The 19,837-nt window shown below is 41.5% G+C and overlaps 2 protein-coding genes across 2 annotated transcripts in view; both read right to left on the reverse strand.

The window, feature by feature from the left end:
- Positions 1-297, reverse strand: part of ndufa2 (NADH:ubiquinone oxidoreductase subunit A2) — a 2,125-nt gene extending 1,828 nt beyond the window's left edge. Inside the window, exon 1 of the mRNA XM_015403096.1 lies at positions 139-297. Coding sequence (XP_015258582.1) covers positions 139-239 — 101 coding nt within the window. The 5' untranslated portion in view covers positions 240-297. The remainder of the gene's footprint in view (positions 1-138) is intronic.
- Positions 298-5,099: 4,802 nt separating this feature from the next.
- The window catches only part of LOC107103400 (A disintegrin and metalloproteinase with thrombospondin motifs 2-like), a 37,746-nt gene continuing 23,008 nt past the window's right edge, over positions 5,100-19,837 (reverse strand). The window contains exons 11-25 of the mRNA XM_015403094.1: positions 18,881-18,994; positions 18,475-18,620; positions 18,308-18,397; positions 18,149-18,231; positions 17,234-17,367; positions 16,700-16,823; positions 13,833-13,913; positions 13,590-13,753; positions 13,349-13,508; positions 13,140-13,272; positions 12,843-13,053; positions 10,812-10,941; positions 10,657-10,731; positions 10,096-10,261; positions 5,100-6,064 (exon numbers count right to left, since the gene is read on the reverse strand). Coding sequence (XP_015258580.1) covers positions 5,317-6,064; positions 10,096-10,261; positions 10,657-10,731; positions 10,812-10,941; positions 12,843-13,053; positions 13,140-13,272; positions 13,349-13,508; positions 13,590-13,753; positions 13,833-13,913; positions 16,700-16,823; positions 17,234-17,367; positions 18,149-18,231; positions 18,308-18,397; positions 18,475-18,620; positions 18,881-18,994 — 2,559 coding nt within the window. The 3' untranslated portion in view covers positions 5,100-5,316. The remainder of the gene's footprint in view (positions 6,065-10,095; positions 10,262-10,656; positions 10,732-10,811; positions 10,942-12,842; positions 13,054-13,139; positions 13,273-13,348; positions 13,509-13,589; positions 13,754-13,832; positions 13,914-16,699; positions 16,824-17,233; positions 17,368-18,148; positions 18,232-18,307; positions 18,398-18,474; positions 18,621-18,880; positions 18,995-19,837) is intronic.

Consider the following 19,837-nt stretch of genomic DNA (forward strand, 5'->3'; position numbering starts at 1 on the left):
TAGCACATAAACACCATTATAACCAGTTAGCGGAGTTAATTCGGGGTTAGCTGCTGTTAGCCGCTGTTAGCTTCCCTCTCCTTCCCTCGGGGTGGACCTCCATGTCATCCCGGCCTCGGACCCCAGCTCCCCGCCTACCTAGCCCCCCGGCTGGCTGCAGAGTTCTGGCAGAGGTGAATGCGGATCTCTCGCAGGTTTCTCGCCAGGCTGGAGCCCAGAGTCTTCACGGCGGCCGCCATCTTGGCTTCTTGTTGTCTGTCAAGGACGATGGTGAGCGTCCAGCCCTGAGTTTAATCTTGCAGGCGCGTCACGTTGCGCAGAAAATCCCTGGGTTTGTCCTGACAGGATGAGGCTGACGTGCAGTGAAGTAAAGGACAGCCCTAACCGAAAAAAAAAAACAGCCTTTCATAAGAATGATCACCTAAAATTAGAACAAGTTGAATTTCCTGAGAAAATGCACTGTAAATGTAGTACAAAGAGAGAAACAAGGAGAATTTGGAGCCAAAATGGCTGAAATGTTATGAAATAGCGGAAAACAGAAAAGCTTAATTTCTTTTCTGAAAAGTAGCAGAAACATGGCTGAAATATCAGGAATTATTAAGAAACAGAAAAGCTTAATGCCTGTCCTGAAAGATGGAGGAATCTAGCCAAAGTTATAAAATTATAAAGTATATAAAAGTATAAAGTATATAAAAGTATAAACTGCCAATATACGCGGAGATCGAATTCAATAGAATCTGATCGAATCGACTCTGAACAGATTAGATCGAATCTGATCGAATCGAAAGGAGTCTGATCGGATTAAACTGAATCCGATTGAATGAACTCCACTCTGATCCAATACAATCAACTCTGTTCAAATTGAATCGAATCTGATCATATGAAATGATAAAATCAAACAGATTCTTATCAAATCCATCTAATCTAATCTAATCTAACCCCAGGGAGTGAAATAAGCCAAACTATATTCAATCTGTCAAAACCATCAGAAACTAAACTGGAGCTTAAACCATCTCTTGTTGTTAATCTGTCTCTCTTTTAAAATAACTGTACCACTACAGACCCTCGACCCACTCCTTACAGGCAGACCCACCTATACCAACCCTTCCCTAAACAGAAAAATAGACTCAGATTGGGATTAATATGTTTTTCTTCTCACTCCTCCATGGCATCATTGTCCATGTGAGGATCCTCCACATCCACCAGTTCAAACCTTTTACATGCTGCAGTGCCTTAGACAAAAGCCTCAGGATTTTATTTCTAAATATATCAAAAAGATATTGACAGAATGTTTATCTAGAAATAATAAAGCTATTAAAATGGCCAGATTATCCCAAATAACCTGATGGCTTGAAGTTGTACCACTAGAGGGAGCTCTCCTCCCATGCACATTATCACAGACTGAGAGGCAGTAGTTTACATGAACATGGCAAATTAAACTATCATCAGAACTCCAACCTGGAATAAAGTTGTGTAATCTCAGAGGTGACAGTGTTCCAATGTCCTGCTAGTGGACCTTCATGCTATGGCTACTGTTTCGGCCACAATACCCAGATGGTTCTATTTGGTATTCTGTATACAGCACTGAAACATATCAGCTTATAAAAACTAAAAGGTTGGACTGATTTAATGCTTCATACATCAAAAATAACTGCTAAAAACAGGTTTAACTAGTGCTGATGTAACAAGCATGTATAAGTAGGAAAATAGTGGTAACTTTGATCACATTTCTTCCTTCATTGTGCCCATCCACATTAAGATCCAAAATTTTGAGATTAAAATCAGAATTCCGAGATTAAAGTCAGAATTCTGAGAAAAAAATCACAATTCTGAGATTAAAGTCTAAATTCTGAGAAAAAAGTCACAAATCTGAGGTTAAAGTCAGAATTCTGAGATCCACGGACCCCCTGTTGAAGACCTCTGGTGTAAGGGGCCTGCCAGGTCTCAGTGACGGGGCCCCTAATAGGTCATGGGGCCCGTAAAGCCAGGCTTACACTGTGCGATTTTTTGCTCTTTTCGGGGCAATTTTCCAGTCGTGCGAGAATTTTCCGATCAGGCCGACTTTCAGCCTGAGCGTGCACCGCGTAGCGTACAGGAGGTAACGCCGGGCGATCAGCCTCTTAAGAACACCTCCTGATCAGGAATCATGAGGTCGGGAGAAAATCAAACGTGAGCTGTGAACTCACACTGTACGACAAAACCCTGCAGGTTCATCGTAGAGTGTGAGCTGTAGCTGCGTGCAACAATTGAAAAAAATCGCACAGTCTATGCCCAGCTTAAGCAACTGCAGTCTCTGCTTACCTGTATTTACACCACTGAATGTTAGGCATTTAGATGGAGCCCTATGATTTTGCCAACATCGCGACCAGAGGTCAGCATGGTTCACACAGGGAGAACCCATTGGAAACTGGAGATTCAGTGGAAAACAACACCAAGTCCAAATTGTGCTGAAACGTGACTATAGATTTCTGATTCTGGCTTTGTAGACCAAAGCTATGACTGATGGCAGGTCTGGAGACTGAACCTGACCCAGGTAATTTCTGCAGAACCAGCCAAGTTCTGAACCTTTAAAGAAACAGGTGGGCCTGAAGTAGAGCGAGACCCAATCAGATCAAGAAGAGTGTCTCAGAACCATAGAGATTCTAACCTTTGGATGCCTCTGACCTGCTGCAGCTCAAAAGGTCCAAAGAGTTTAAAGGTTCTTGACACAGAAATCCTAAGATCTGGAGGCTTTAGACTTTATGAGCAGCACATTTATTCTTCCTCTTTTATAGACCAAATAAAGGCCTTTAAAATATCAGACCCATCAGCAGAAACAGCACAGAAACTACGGACCTTGTTTCCTACACATTGATTCCCATGAAAATTAGAGAAAGTTTTTGACACTATCTACAGGCTTGGTTCTGATTCTGTTCTGATTATACTTGGACCTTCCCATGTTAAGTGGAACTCTCCTTTGTTTTATAAAAAAACTGGATCCATAAGATTCTACAAAGAGAAATTAAAGACAAATTCTGACGTATTTTCCTCATTTGGACACAGCTAACTGACTGGTGTTGGTGATTGAGTGACGGAGCGGTTCTAAATCAATCTGGACCTCTGTTCCAGATAGACTCCTTCAATCTGGTTCTTCACTTCTAAGAGCTTAGAGCAACACTGTCCTCAGCAGGTTCTGATCCAGTCACTGAGTGGATCATGAGCATCTGTTTACCAAAGTCTTATAGAGCCAGCTGTGAGTCCATCTGATAACTGAAGCTCAGTCCAAACTTGGTCCTCATTATAATAAATAAAAGTAATCAAAGCCACTGAGATGATGGGATAGAAGAACCCCAGAGTCTGGAATGTACCGGGTTCTAGTGAAACGAGAACGTTCTTAAAGATCAGAGACGTTGTGAGGGTTCAGGAGCAATGGCATGCACAGACTTTTTGAAGGGCAGGGGCAGAACGAATAAATGGGAACTGATAGTGCTTCCTCAGCAACGTAGAGGGCACTTTAGAATACATTTTGGCTCCTGAGATGGAACTTTAGCGAGGGAGGGCACAGAGAGGGCATTTTAGTGTGTGTTTTTGCTCCCGAGATGGCACTTTAGCAGTGGTGTAAAAATTACCCACATTTGTTACATAAGTAGAAGTATAGATACTGCAGTTTAAAAACACTCTGGTAAATGTGGATGGAGCCAATGATCTGCATTGGATGGCACACATGACGTGAAATAAATATTTATAAACATTAAACCAGGGGTAACCAATTAAAAAACCAGCTGGGTCCGAATAAAGAAAATCATCAACCAATAAATGTCCGGAGACATTTTTAATGATCTGTTACGGTACTTTAAACAGAATTTAACACTGAAATAAAATGAGGTGTTTATGCAGCCATGTTATAAATTTTATTTTTAAATAAAAAAAATCTAAAAACAATTACCAAAAAATTTCCATTTTAAAATCTAAAGAGGTTTTTGAAGTAGAGAACAACACTCTTTCAGTTTGGCATATAGACAATTTCCTGATTCACATATTTTTTAAAACACCTGAACTGACAGTTTTTTTTTTCTTTTTTCTTGCTTAATGAGAGCAGTGGGCTTTATGCTGCCCTGCAAGGCTTGAAACCTAGGTTTGAATGGAGACAGAGCCATTCTAAAGCACATTTCAAGGAGCTCATTTTGAGCCTGGATCCATATTAAATTAAAATATTAAAATACAGTAACAAATTAAAATATAGTAACAACAGATTGGTAATAACTACAAATTAGAACATAATTCTAATATATTTCAAAAAAAGTAACACTGTTCATTTAAAAGATTGGATGCAAACTATTGGTACTTCAACAGACCAGGATTCAGATTTCTTATTTCCATCAGACATATGCCGGATGCTGATGGGGATTTTTTTAATATGTCATATTAAATTAAGCGTTAATTTCTGCATGTTTTGCTCCTACATATTTAATGATGACATTGCGCATGCTCTCCTCGAGCTCCAAGGAAGTCGGAGCGCAGCAATATGGGAGGAACAGCGAAGGCTGTAGGCATTGCTTTGGGCTGGTGTTCTGGAGCGCAGCGGGGCGGATGTGGGATTTCAGGGTAACAGGAGAAGCGGCGCAAGCGACGTTTGGAGAAAAGTATAGATACCAAAAAAGTGTACATAAGTACAGTAACAAAGTATTTGTACTTCTTTACTTAATACCTCTGCACATTAGCATGCATTGTGGCCTCCAAGAGGGCACTTTAGCATGAGTTTTGGCTCTAATGATGGCACCTTAGTTTATTTTGGTTCATGAGATGACACTTTAGTGCTATTTTGGCTTCCGACTGGACACTTTAGCATTACTTTTTGCCACCGAGAAGGAACTTTGGTGCACATAATGAATCCTGAGAGTTTTTGCTCCAGAGATTTCACTTAAGCACACATTTTGGGCCCTAAGAGGGCAAGTTAGCGTGTGTTTTGGCTCCAGAGAGGACACTTTAGAATGCGTTTTGGCTCCTGAGTGGGTGAGCACCCCTCCTGCCTCACCCTTGTGCATGTCCCTTTTCAGGAGTCACACAGGTTGTGACCTGATCCAGACCTTCATTACTCATTATGACATCAATAGTTTGATGACACTGCGCTTTATTTCAAAACAGGATAAGTTGGTACAGACAACATGAATATAAAACCAAAACAGACCCAGACTTTTCTGCAGTCCAGGTTCTGGTCTTTACCCCTGATGTATTAACTTTGCTTTAAAGCTAAGGAGACATAAAGATAAAGGCTTCTTTGTCAGGTTCTGTTTCTCGCTTACAGTTTATTAAGCTAACTCTTAGATTAAAACCAGTTCAGTCTCTTCTCTCCGTCCCTCTCAATCTGGTCCTGTTCACCTGTGCCAGGGGGGTCCGTCTCGCTCTGGTCCGATTCCCCATTCTTTGGAGGTTCTGCAGCTGTCTCTCTTTCAGGAGCTGCTGAATACGTTTGTTCTGTGTCCGTTCATGGAAGGTCAGCAACCGTGGAACAAAGATATTCTTCTGCTCTCTGGTGGCAGTACTGTCCGTTCCAACAATCTGGTACTGAACCTCGTTCACGGAGTTGTTCTCCTTTGTTGAGACTGGTGCTGAAGAGGGTGCTACTGATGGTGTAGTGGTGACAATGTTTTGATTAGCGGTGGAGGACTCTAGGAGATCAGATGTTCTGATTGGTTCCTGTGTTTTGTTTGGATCAACTGTAATTAAGGGAAGTAGGTCAGTGTTCCTGTTTAATGAATACGCTGGAGCAGTTTTGACTGAAGGTATTGTAGCCCCAACTGTAGTACTGGCTGTAGTAGTTGCTGTAGTATCAGCTGTAGTAGTGGTAGTAACAGCTGTAGTTACAGTGGTTGTAAGGACAGCAGCTGTTGCAGTTGGAAGAATAGATGAGTCCTCAGAGGGCAGCAATTCATTGTCATATGTCAGAAACTCGCTGTACTCCATGTAGTCGATGTCGGAACTGCTTTTGCTTGTGGGGGGTGGTGTGCTGATGACATCCCTGGTGACATCACTACCCGGTGAGGTAGCTACGGTCGCTGATATCATTTTGGTCACCTCCCTTGAGCTGTAAGACAGAAGTACAAAGTTAAACAGAAATGGGCTCCACAAGTTTATGGCTTGGTTACCAAAGGACTGGTACTGGTTTCAACAGAACTTTCTTTATACATGGAAGACCTGCTAGATACCCATTAGCTGCTAATCAGTTTTGCTGAATACAGTTTTTTTTTTAGACACCATTGTTTGCTGTTGGTATTTATGATACAAATCATTGTCTTGTTTGGACTTAATGGTTTTGGAAAAGATATTGGGGGGTTATGGTGAGGACTCCAACTTTCTTCAGGGGGACTTCAATGCTCATGTCAAAAACAGCAGTGACACCTGGTGGAGTGTAATCAGGAATAAAGGACACCTAGCTATGAATCAGTGGTGTTTCATTTTTGGACTTTGGTTTTCCATAATGAACATTGTGTTCAAGCAGTTGGCAGCATATATTGATGATCGATTTTGTAGTAGTATTTACTGACTTTAGGACACATGTCTTGGTCATTCGGATGAAGAGAGGGGCAGAGCTGTCCACTTATCCCCACCTGGTGGTGAATTAGATATGCTCTAAGAGGAGGAAGCTAGAAAGTCTCAGCAGTCCCAAGAAAATAGTGAGGGTCTGCTGGGAACTTCTGGTGGAGCCCTCGCTCAAAGACGTATCCAACTGAGTGTTCTCTACTTCCATTGTCAATGCAGCAACATGTAGCTGTTACTCTAAGGTCTGAGGTTTCTATTGTGGTGGCAATGCCCAAACCAAGTGGTGGTCACTGGCAAGCTGAAGAGCGAGTTCCTATAGAGGCTGGTTGGCTTCTGGATCTCGTGATGACAGCAAGCAGATACTGTGATGCCAAGCACGATGCCCAGGTAAAAGTTTGGATAAGCCATTGAGAAAGAATGAGTTTCCACCAAAGTGGTTCTGGCAAACCAGCCAGCGCCTCCTGAGGGTCAAGTAGTGCTTTGCTACCAGTGGTTTTAGTTAAAGTTGGGAGCTGTTGACATTGACTGAGGACATTGTCGGACTATGGAAGGAGTACTTTGAGGATCTCCTCTACCGAACTGATATATCTTAAGTGGCGGAAGCAGAGACTGGGTGCTCAGAGCCAGTGTTGTTCATCACCCAATTTGAAGTTACAAAAGTGGTCAAGAAATTTCATGGTGGATGATATCTGCCTTGATTACCTCAGGGCTCTGGCTGTTTTTGGAGTTTTGTAGAGGTCGGGGACAGTGGCCCTGTACTGGTATACTAGGGTGGTTTTTCCCCTCTAAAAGAATTTGGACCAGAGGGTGTGTTCCAACTATTGTGGGATTACACAAAAAATCCCTAAGATGGCCCATGCCAGGGTGCTGGAGAGGACAGTCCAGCTGATGGTCAACCCTTGGCTTTAGGAGGAACGGCGTGGTTTTTGTTGTGGCCGTGGAACAGTGGACCAGCCCACACTCTCTTCAGGGTTCATGGGAGGTTGCACACATGTGTTTTGTGGAGCTGGAGAAGGCATTTGATTATCTTCCTTGAATTCCCCTGTAGATAGCACTCCAGGAATACAGGGTCAGGGGCCCTTTACTAAGGGAAATCTGGTTGCTGTACAAGTGGAGCAAAGTTTGGTGCGCATTGCAGGTGTTTTGTCAGATCAGCATACCTCGTCAGATCAGCATATCCATAGTAATACGCAGATCGCCATACGCCATAAGCCAAACACTTCAAAAACACCAAAAAGTCAGTAATAAAATTTTTTTGTGTAGATGGCTAAAGGGATACATGGCTGTTGAGGTAGTGTAAAGTATATTTTTCGTACAAAACTAAACGGATACTTGCCCGTTGAGTTAGTTTAAAGTGTTTTAGAGAAGTAACGAGCTGCACCTTCAGCCAGCTACAAAACGCATCCCCTACAAAACACATCTCCTGTCTAGCCAAACGCTGATGATATTTATTTGGACATTTTGTCATCTTGAATACAGCAGCTCGATGGAACAGATTAACTGAAGTGAATCAAATGTCAGCAAGATGCCTACTACTAGCAAGGTTGTAGATGGCCCATAAAAAAAGTAATAATAATCGTGTTCAATATTGGGATTAAAGGAATAGTTCAATCCTTGATCAAACTGCTGTACAATTTTGCCACGTATTTATCTTCTTATATCATGTAATTGTCCAGGGACTGCACATGCTTTCAATAATAAAATGAAAATGTTAGAAGTTAAATTGTATAAAATCCCCCTGGAGTGAAGTAGCGAAGAGGCTTTCTGCCTTTAAAGCAGCTTTGCTTTATATTCTGTTTACCTCAGACTGAAACTTTTTGTTTATTACATCGCGCATAAATAAACTAGCCTACTTGACTTTCGGTATACTTTCTGGTAAGTTTCTGTTTACCTTCAACTACAACTTTTTGTTTATAATATCACACATAAAAAAAGTAGCCTAGTAGACTTCCTGTGTCTTATTCTCTTAAATTTATGCTAAGCGTATGCCGACTCCACAGTTATAGGGCATGGGTATTGACTATGGGTATGCTGGTCTTCGAGGGTATGCTGATCTGTGAGAACACCGGTGTTTTGTCAGACAAGCATATCCCTTTAGTTTATCCCTTTAGTTTTGCACAAAAAATACACTTTAAACTACTTCAATAGGCGTGTATCCCTTTATTGATGTTTAAAAAAAAACATACTTTTGGGATGTTTTTTTGAAGCGTATGGCGATCTGACATTAAATTGTTTTTTTGTACATGACTAAAAGGGATACACGCCCATCAAGGTAGTTTAAATTCTATTTTTCGGAAAAAACTAAAGGGATAAACGCAAATCTGACGTCTTGGGCATGCATAGTGACTATGGGTATGCTGTTCTGATGGGGTATGCTGATCTGATGGGGTATGCTGATCTGACAGAACGCTGGCATTAACTCAGATCTTTTCCCGGTGCATGTTGGACTCCAGCAGGGCCGCCCTCTGTTACAGTCCTGTTCACAACCTTTATGGACAGGATTTCTGGGCACAACGGATGGCCGGAAGGGTTCTGGTTTGGGCACCAGTGGATTTCGTCTCTGCTTTTTTGCAGATGACTGCTGGTTCCCTGAAGACCTACAGTATGTACTTGGGCAGTTCACAGCATTTCACAGAGTGGGGTGAGGATCAGCTCCTCCAAGTCCAGCCTAGAGAATGACCCAGGACATACTGGAAGGAATGTGTCCCTTGGCTGGCCCTATATTGCATCAGGATTCTCCCAGCAGGGCTGGAGGAGGAATCTGGGGGGAAGGAGGTGTGGGAGTCTCTGCTGGGAATGCTGCTCCTGCAATTCTAATACCGGATAAATGTAAGACAGCGGGAGTTCAAATATTTTGTGATCTTCTATTTCAATGTGGTGTAGCTTCTCTGCTATGCTGATGTCACAGAGATATACATATACTGTGTTCATTGCAAACTTTCTTAAACCAAATTCTGATTCTCCTAGTTCACCAGCAATGTTGACTCCCTCTCCCATTTTAAAAGCCAGTTCAAAACATTTATTTTTAAAACTGTCTATACTCTCTCACAGTTCTATTTTCTATTGTTTTAGATTATTGTTGCTTTTTTTGTTATGTTACTATTGCTTTTATTTTAATATTGTATAGTGTGCCTGAGTATTATGTAAGGGGCTTTTCAAATTGAAAGCATTATCAATAATACCACTAAAAATCTTGGGGTGGCACACTGAAACTAAAAGCCATCATTTCCTCTATTGTGGTACACCTGCCAGTAAAAATCATAAAGACTTGAGTAAATTCCTACTCATATCTTAGTTTATTGTGTGATTTTTAATGTTGTGTCACTGGCTATGCATAATAGAATGCCACTACAATTTACATTGGCGAGTGGGGTGGCCAGTGGTGCAATGCCCTGGCCACCCTGTGCAATGCCCTGGCCACCCCCTGGTGGCGCCACTGTTGGTGGGGGCACTATGTGGCGAAAAACTAGAAAACATTAACAGTTTGTGAGCAAATTCTTGCTCTGTTAGTGATTGAATTCTATCCTAGTATTTCCTAGGAACGTAAACATCTTTGAAGGTTTTATCATGTCTGACCTGTTTCTGGGATTCAAGTTGCTGGAGTTGCTGAAACCATCAGAGTTGCTAACGTTCATCTGGCTGCAGGATTTGCAACACATCTGCCTGTATCCGGGGATGTAACAGTACCGACTTAGTGCCTCCATCCGACAAAATATGGAGCGGTCACCACGGCAACGCTGTCCTGAAGACACAAACATAATCAGGTGGTCATTAAACCTAAACTTCTAACCTCTGCTTATAGAGCAGATCGGTGCAAATGGAAATTATGATGGATTTTATCTCTAGTGTTTGTCATCAGGGAAACCAGGAAGTTCAACAAAACCATTAAAGACCCACATAGACACAACTGTCCTATCATGGGATAGATACCAGAAAAATCTATTCAGGTCAAAGTGACAGATCCAAACTCTGACTCCTAAAATTAATATTCAAATGCTTCAAAAGTCCATTTGGTTGTTTAATGGATCTGAACGGTTTTGTTGTTGGCTTATGGAGCCAGTAAGATTAGTGCAATGTTAAAACTGGTCAGAACTTTGTCTTAGAAATAAAACAGAAGAAGGAAGCTGGAAGTTTTACTGGGAGACAACTGTGGAGCCGGGAAGTTTGGGTTGGATCTAGAAAGCCACAGGATGATGGCGCTCTTCTGATCTCCTGTGAAAGAAACACGGTGAAAGAGTTAAAGCTTTCCCGCTGGCTCCTGTAAATAAATGTACTCATTGGTGGATACCTACCGCTGCAGGGCGGAGCCTGACAAAAGCGTGTTTCTATTGGCTGAGAATCACTGCAGTTTCCAGTTAATCCCTCAGGATTTAAACAGGCAACCTGACGCTCTTGAGTCCCGTTTCCACAAGAGACTGAACACTGAATACAGAAATGGAATAATTAGACTGTGAATGGACTGCCTGGCTACACCTAATAAACCTCCAGAAATAGTCTAAGGAAATCGTCAATTTGAATTGGAGGATATCAAAGTCGTAGGGAAATAATATTTAAATGTCAAATAATTCTGGCTTAAACATATATATAAATATACTCTTTATCAGATGATATTTTCCCAAAATTTAGAACATTTCTAAATCCTGTCTTAAGATCTTTGTGGGGTTTTTTTCCCGATATCTTATGCAGGCCAGTTAGTTATATATCAGCGTGTACACCTAAATTCGGCTAATCATATATCAACGGTCATCTGTCAATCAAATTTTTTTGGTCATAGTATCTTGATTCATATGTTGCCGCTAATATACGCAAAGAAATAAGAAATAAGAACAATTTATTCTTCATTACTTTACTATTGAGTTACATCGCAGTGTTCACAGGGATGGACGTTTGTGTGTGGCGTAGAGCTAACATGTTCAACAGGCATTTTAAGACTGGCCATAAAAGAAGGAAGAGGTTCTACGCCATGTATTTTGAGCTATTTATGATTACTAATTAGATTGTAACAATGATAATAAAAGATATTATATTTAGTTTTACAGAACTAAAGTAAAACCATAGACCTTCAGTGACGGCCATATTCCTAAAATGAACAGTAAGAGTCCTGGTTTCCAAGAATCCGCGAAGTAAAATAAGGTACAATGAAGGTAGAAAAATGTATCTGTTTGCCATGGTATATGCGTATCGTATCAAGCTTGTATATTTATGAGTAACATAAAATTAAATACTGTGGAAATTTGGAGGACAACATCATAACTGCTCTTTCTTTGCTCATTTCTTACCTTTCCATGATTTGGAAAGGTAAGAAATATTGTTGTAGTGTGTTAGTATATTTCTTTAACCTCAAACAACTCTGATGAAATAATTGATTGATTCCAAAGTCTCCAAATTACTTTTTATTTAGCTGTTAGATTTCACAGATGTCTATTTTACTGTGATGAGTTATGATTGAAATTTACTGCAAATATCCAGGATCATCACTGTAATTTGAAATTTGAACTAACCAAAGGAAACGTTTGTGCATCACTGCTCTAATATGGGGATGAAATCCATTTTACACAACCACTAACTGTAAAGGAGTTTATAAAATCCTCTGATATCCTCCACATGTTGGCGCATGTAGCAGAAAACTTTGATCTGAGCCGCCTTGGCTGGGCTGTATTAGAAGCGCTCCTCCACAGTCATCCTGACATAGCCCTGTTGAGCCATAAGGGGATGATGCTCTGCATAGAAGATATGTCTGCTGGTATTTCTGACAATCCAAGTGTTAGCATGCACACAGAGGGTTCTCTCTCTCTCTGTCATATCTGTGCTTCTTACTCATCACAGTGCCAGATGATGCAGAAAGAACATTATCTTCAGGTGTAGTTTGATAAATCACATTGTAGCTGATACGTCATTATTATTTACATATTCTCTCAGTGTTTTATACATTTTGATGATGAACATATGTTACCTATATTCATGAAAGCAAATATCTCGACTGCTCCTGCTATTTTGTCTATTGTCTCAGATGTGCCATAGCTGCATCTACTGTTGGTAGTAGTTCAGCTTTTTGTACTAAAAACGTTTCCACATGTATTTTTTACAGGCAAACCTATAGTAAAGCAGCGCCTTTTCTGTTAGACCTGAAATACAGAACAAAGGTGATGGAAAATAAGCTTGAAGATAAAGTGAGTTCAGATCTACAGGAGAGAAGATGGAGGCCGTAAAGGGTGGGAAAAAAATGCTTTAGTCTTATGAAGGAAAGAAGGAAGCTGGATAGAATCAGATCAGGCATGTTGCACCAGTCAGTTATTTCCAGATGCCTGCAGCCATGTTCTTACAGGGGTCCAGGGTCCGGTTCTCCAGGATGCAGGGCAGGGGAACCTGTTGCATGTCTGTTTGGACTCTGGCCGGTTGTCACCACACAGTTTGCTGTTCACTGAGCTCTGCTGCTTCCCACTGCTAGACTCTTGCTGGCAGCTCACCCAGCGCCGCTGCCACCCAGTCAGACCACAGGAGGCGCTGCAGGCTTCCCAGTCTCCAGTCACCCACCTGGTGGTTGGAAAAGAGTCAGATCAGTAAAGAAATGTGACTCTAGAGTAATCCTGATGGTCTCTATGGCAGTCTGTGGTAGTTACTGTGGAGATCTGCAGGTTTCAGTATTGCACTTGCGACTGATGGGTCGAGGTTTGTTGATGTGGGAGCAGAATATCCTCTCAACCATTTTCCCATCAACCTTCCTTCTGCAGCCAAACCTGGTATATTGGGTCCCTGCAACACAGTTTGATGCTGAGTTAAACAGAAGAGGAAGAAAATTAGAGAAAAGAGAAAATTAGCTGGGACGTACCTCCACCACAGGGTTTGGAACAGTGGGACCACCTCTTCAGAGCCCATTCATAGACAAGACCTTCTTCTTGAACCAGGTTCGACTCAAGAGAAGAACGAATATGATCCTGAATGATGTACTTATAAGACACCGTCACCTTGGAGTCTAGGTGGGAACGTACCTGACAAGGGAGGACAGGGTTAGCTACAGACCTTCTATCCAGAGAAATTCACAAACTGTGTCTTCTCCCCTGGTGACTGACCATTAGTATGACCCCATACTTTAGTGGCCCAGTGGTCTGGAGGGTCTCCTGCTCACCAGTCTTATTGTATTTCCAGACCACACCCTTTTCAATCACCACCCGGCTTTCAGGAATCTCATGTTCATCATTGAGGAAGAAATTATCCGTCTCCAGGTTCTTTACGGCTGCAACATAAAACTCTGAGTCTAGTTTGTTATGGAAGCAACAATTGAGACAAGATCTTAGTTTCCTTAGTCGTCTCACCAAGAACATGAGGAGTCCCTTTGAACTCCTGGATCACAAGATGTCTGGCTCCTTTGGGAATCTCCAACATTTTCAAGTAACCTAAAGCAGATGATCAGTTATCAGCAATTATTCAGACATGAAACCAACCAAGATTCTGTCATAACATTATGACCACAGACTGGATTTAAGCTCTCAATGTTTCTACAAGTTCCATTTGTAATCTTCAGAATATTGCAAAAATTAGAAATATCCTGTCTAGGGGTGATGCTGAGAAATGAATCCATGCATTTGTTACTTCAAGGCTACTTCACAAGCCCTAAATAATAATAACCAAGCTCCATCTGATATCAGAGATCTGATTGAGATCTTATTTTCCTAACAGAGCAGTTTGCTCTCAATCTGCAGGTTTACTGGTGGTTCCTAGAATTTCTGAAAGTATATTTGGAGGCAGACCTTTTAGTTATCAGGCTCCTCTCCTGTGGAATGAACTACCAGTTTTAGTCTTTGAGGCAGACACCCTTTCTACTTTTAAGACAATGCCTAAAACTTACACTTAGACCTTGTCTGGTTCAACTTAAAAGCTGAACTAAAAATTAATGAAGAAATTGAGAAAAAAAAGTAGAATGAAGCTGAGTGAGGAAAAGAGATCCTTCTGTCCTCCAGCAGCCCAAGCCTTTAGCAGCATTAGAATCAACAATAGGGGCCACCAGAAGAAAAGGGTAACGCTTAATAAACTACACTTGAATACGATTTTTAAGCCTGGTAATTCCAGTCCTAATTCCTTGACCTGTTATTTTCCTCCAGTGGAAGCTTTGTGAAATATTTTTTTAATAAAAAAAAAAAAATCTCTTGTTTTAGTTTCCTCTCATTTCTTGTTGCTTTTGATCTTGCTAATCTGTTTCATCCATTTGAATCTGCGCCTCACAGGCACCTCAGATCAATCTGACAAATGAAGAATTACGAAATAAACACTGCTTGGCCATGGGGCAGGCCTTTGCCACGTAGAGAATAACCAATTGGAGACCAGAATGAAACCACGTGGACATACATACTCATTTGGCCGTCACTAGCTAGGCCTAGACAGCTTTATGAACGAGAAAGTCCCTAGAACAATTTCCTTTGACCATAGTTCAAACCAGTGTTGTTTTTGTCAACGATGACGAGATTATTTGGTTGACTGACGAGCTAAATGTGGATCTTTGATGACAAAAACATGACTAGTCATGGGTTTGAGTTTTCGTCAACGAGACGAGACTAAATAAAAAACTTTGCATGGATTATCTCAGATTCTGCTCCACACTAATAGTTCACTCTCAGCAGTATGGATCTTCCTGCTTTCGCAACTTAATAAACTATATGGCGGATCATCTTCTGTCAAGCGTAAGAAAAATCCTTTTTTCTAACTATCAAGATTTTATTTCTTCCAGCTCACAAGAGGTGATACTAAAACATTCTTCAATTTCTACCCAAATTTCTACCCAAATTTCTACCTAAATTATACCCAAAGTAAATATTTCATTGCATACTGTTTATTTTTGGATAAAGAGCCAGGTGAAAAGGTGCATAGATCTTGGATTTCTTTATCATAGTTCTCATTTCTATCTATTTAAATGTGACATAAATGTTTCCTTGTTTGTCATTAAAACATTTTCTATGTTTTCTTTGAATATGTCAACATATTAGTTAGCATATTAATTCATTTTAGGTCTGGATTGCTATGGCATTACAAGGCAAATACGTAGGTTCTCTCTGTAGTTTTTTATATCAACACCCTGTGAATTTAAATCTACTTTGACCCCTGAGTAGTGGTAACAAAGAGGTAAATTAACCAAGAATTAAATAAACCCAGAAGGGGTTTGTTCTTTGCTTATTTGGAGCAATTAAGATTTTATTTATCTGTTTGTAATGCATAATTCATAGTAGATCAGGAAGTGTTTGCTTTTGAATGGAAACCTTGTATGTCTAAAAACACTCCTTTATTGTACATTGTGTTAGCATGTCTGTCTGCTATATTAACCAATATGATGTGTTGAACTAGATCTGCTATTTTCACAACTTCTGTAATACACTTTTTTTTGTAGGGCATAAATTCATAAAAAAAAGTTTATTTGAATTCTACAGATCAAAGTTTTTCTGCCCAACAGCAATGATGAACTGCATGGCAGCATTCTATACCCAGCAATTGCAGTATCTAGGCAAGATCTGTCAAAAATCTGGTTGTTATTCTCCTCTGTGGGAGATTCAGGCATTCAGCAGTGCTAATCTTGACCTCCTGATCTTGACCTATCTCGTTCCTGTTTTCTCCTGCCTGCCTCAGCCCGGATGTATACTCTTGTTCGCGTCTGATCTAAGGACATCAAGCTCCTTCCTTACCTCCTGACAGTCTGTTTGTCTCTGTTCTTTTCTATATCGTTCTGTCAAATCATGAATATCTCAAATCTGGACCTCAGATCAGCACCGGTTAGTATGCCTCCTTTTACTGATTCTCTTGTCTGGATTTCAGCCAGTCCAACACTGATCCCTTCCTTACTGATTCTGGAACTCAGGCAATTATCAAATGGGGGTGTGCACTGTAGCACTCAGGGTCCGTTTTTATCGACTCAGGAGCTGATATAAAGCTCACGGATAAACTGTTTGCTGGAAACCTGATTATTGAACTTGTTCCTGCTTCCAGACCGCATTGGATTGTAGCTCTGTAGGATGTTCTGATGTTCTGGCCTTCTGTGACCCTGTCTTCAGATAAATTTTTTTTAGTGGACACTTTTTAAAGGTCCTTTCCTCCTGCAGAGTGAGGATTTTACTCTAACAGGCTGGAGGTCTGCTTATGGTCTTAATGTTATGGCTGATGGATGTGCAAACAAGTGAGTTTGGTTTAGCTGTAGAACCTGGTCTCTTGGTACTTCGGGTAAAGTTCCCTTTCACAACCCTGCAGCTGGAGTCATCTCCTCCACAGACTCCACATTGGTCCTCCCGTTGTTCAGAGGCGATCTGCCCGTCACATCCTACATGCTACAGGAGGGGGAGAGCAGGGAAAGGAACAAAAGGGAACAGATTACTGGTACAGGACCTAAGACCTTACATCTACATATTTGAACTGATTCACCTTTAAGTCAGTAAAAGAACTAAATCACACAGAAAAACCAACCAATTTTGATAAAGAAACCAGAACCCAGAATCCTTAATATCAATGTGTTAAAGCACAATTTTTTTTTTTTACATTTTCCTCCTTAATTTTCCTCCCTGTAGCCAGGAAGGACCAACTGGTGTTAAAAATATGCTTTCTGTAAGCTAATCGTAACGAGTCGCTGTGGCCTTTGATGAGGAAGCAGCCAAGGGACTCATCCTCATCATCACTTGCTAAATTACAAACAAAACTGCAGGATGTTAGTCACACTTGGAAACCAAAGTACAATAAAGACCTCACACTCTCCTCGGACGCAGATGCTGTAGGCGTCGTTATAGGAACACAGCGTCCCATCATGCACCATTCTGTTCATGGACACCACGGCGCCCGTCTCCTTAGACTGACAGTAGAGACGACAGCGCTCATCCTCTGCACACAGAGAAAGACACAGAGACAGAGAGAGAGAGGGACAGAGAGGGACAGAGAGACATCTGGGCTCAGACAGATTTCAGGTGGAATTTTTTTAACTTGACCATAAAAAGATTTGGAGACTAAATTATTCTCAGATGATGAAGAGTTAAAGGGAGGAAAGGCTCCAGCTTTCTTTCCAACTACAGATTCCTGCCTGATGACTTTAACATGTGAACGCCCCCACCAAACACACACACACACACACACACACACACACACACACACACACACACACACTGACACAATTACTTTCCTATTTTTACAAGAACTTTGAATCGACTTCCACTCATTTTCCATTCATCTTTGTGACTGAATCCAGTCCTTAACTCAGCCAAACCCCGACCCAGACCTGCGGTCCTCACAAGATAGGTTTATGTTGAAAAACTGGCCTCACACAGTAGCAAAGGCAAGAGCGACCACAAACACACACAGGATGTCTTTGGGGCTTTTCCAGGACCTCCTGTTACATAACGCATTCCAAGGACATAAAACCTAAACCATATGAACCTGAACCCGTCCTAGTGTGGCCCGGTCCACAGCGTTCCACAGTATCTTTGCACCGTCCCCACAAATCAAAGCAGATTACTCTTCAGAAATACATCCTCCCTTTCAGAGCTAACAGAAGGACACCGTCTCTGATTCAGTCACTGCCTTCAGCAGCCAGGAGCGTCTTTGTTTTAGTCTTTCTATGTTAACTGTCATGATGTCTGGAGAAGTGTGTGCCTTGGTGTGTATTTACGGTCAGGATGCTCATAAGGAAGCCAGTGATGCTTCATTCCTGCATGTTCCAAAAACGGATTCCAGGCTTTACACTGATCCTCCCTGAAACAGAACCAGACATCAGATTTACTGACCCAAAGTCAGCCAGAGGACAGAACCAGACAGCAGATTTACTGACCTGAAGTCAGTCAGGGGGGGGCAGTCCTCTTGGCTGCACAGCTGGAACTCATAGCTGTTCCCGTAGCAGGTGCGCCCTCCGTTGGCTGGACTAAGAACAGGAAAGGTAAGTGCTTCTGATTGGTGCAGCTGATGTGTGACATCACTGCCGATCCGCAGTTCACTCACGGCGGGTTATCACACTGTCTGGTGCGGAAACGGACCCCACCCCCGCAGGTCCGGGAGCAGCTGCCGAATGGACTCCATCTTCCCCAGTTTCCATGTTGCTTCAGCAGGTTAGGGGTCAGCTTGATGCAGAAACCCTTGAAGCAGTGCTGCAACAACAGACAGTCGCCTTGGTAACACAGTTCAGACCAGTCTACTGTAGCTCTGTGGTTAGACTCTGGAAACACATTCTGCTGCTGTACTCATTAAGCCTTCAGACCAGTGAGGTCATACTGGGCTCTTTATCTTAACAGTCTTCAAGGCTGAAAACAAACTTTCATTGTCAGAAATGAAGGTTCCCTGTTAGATCCTAATGCTAAAATTTGACTTCAAACATTAAATTAGTTGAGTTAAAGAACCACCGTCTTACCTTCCCCGGTCCACACTTGGTCCCATCCAGAGGCGGACCCTTTTTGGTCTTACAGAACAACGGGTTGTAGTAGTCGCTGCACCACAGCTGTTTGCAGGGGTCAGGGGTCATGTACTGGGGTCAGAAAAAACATTCAACGATCATTTAGTGAAAGAAATCTTTGGCTAAGGACATTTATTGATCCGGTCGCAGGAGAACTGGAACATTTAAACGTTTTTGTGTTGTTAAATCTGGTCGAAGCAGAACTCTTTCCAGATGGGATGAGAAAAGCAAACTGATGAAAGCCAGACATGTGGGGAGATAAACACGAAGTGGAAAACATTAACTGAAACACGACTTCAATGAGTTTCCTAATGTTTTTTTGGATGAGTCCAGATGTTCATCAAATCAAGCAGCAACATTCGCACCTCAATAATCAGATTAATCAGCTCTGATCGGCTTGCAGCTCCGAGTAGAGGAACCGATCTGTGACTTTTCTGCATGGCTTTGGTTTCCTGGAGTTTCACTCACATTTGAAAACACATTTCAACTCAGTGATGTCAGAGTGAGCCTCCTTCTCCACAGATCCCTCAAACTGCTGAAGTGTGTATGTCTAATGCCAGAACATTAACATATCCTGTCAATTTAAATCTGCTGGAAACTGGAATATTATACAGGGTTTCTGACTATACAGGGATGGAAGGATGTTTTGCTCAGATCCAAGTCCACATTCAAGCTTCTAAAGTCTGAAAATGTATTTGATAAAACATACCTAGATAAAATTTCTTTTATTTCTTGGTAAAAGCATCAGATTTGAGCCTTTCACACTGAATGCGACTCAGATATGATTTGCATACGGAGTAGGGTGGCCATTTCTATAGCACCAAAAAGGAGGACATTGTGCGGCATATCAATAAATTACTAAAAGAGGATGCTTGTGTAGCTGAATAGAACAAAATATTAAAGAAATGTAAAAAA

Source organism: Cyprinodon variegatus, unplaced genomic scaffold (genome assembly GCF_000732505.1).
Source record: "Cyprinodon variegatus isolate N-32 unplaced genomic scaffold, C_variegatus-1.0 Scaffold1438, whole genome shotgun sequence".
Classification (NCBI taxonomy): domain Eukaryota; kingdom Metazoa; phylum Chordata; class Actinopteri; order Cyprinodontiformes; family Cyprinodontidae; genus Cyprinodon; species Cyprinodon variegatus.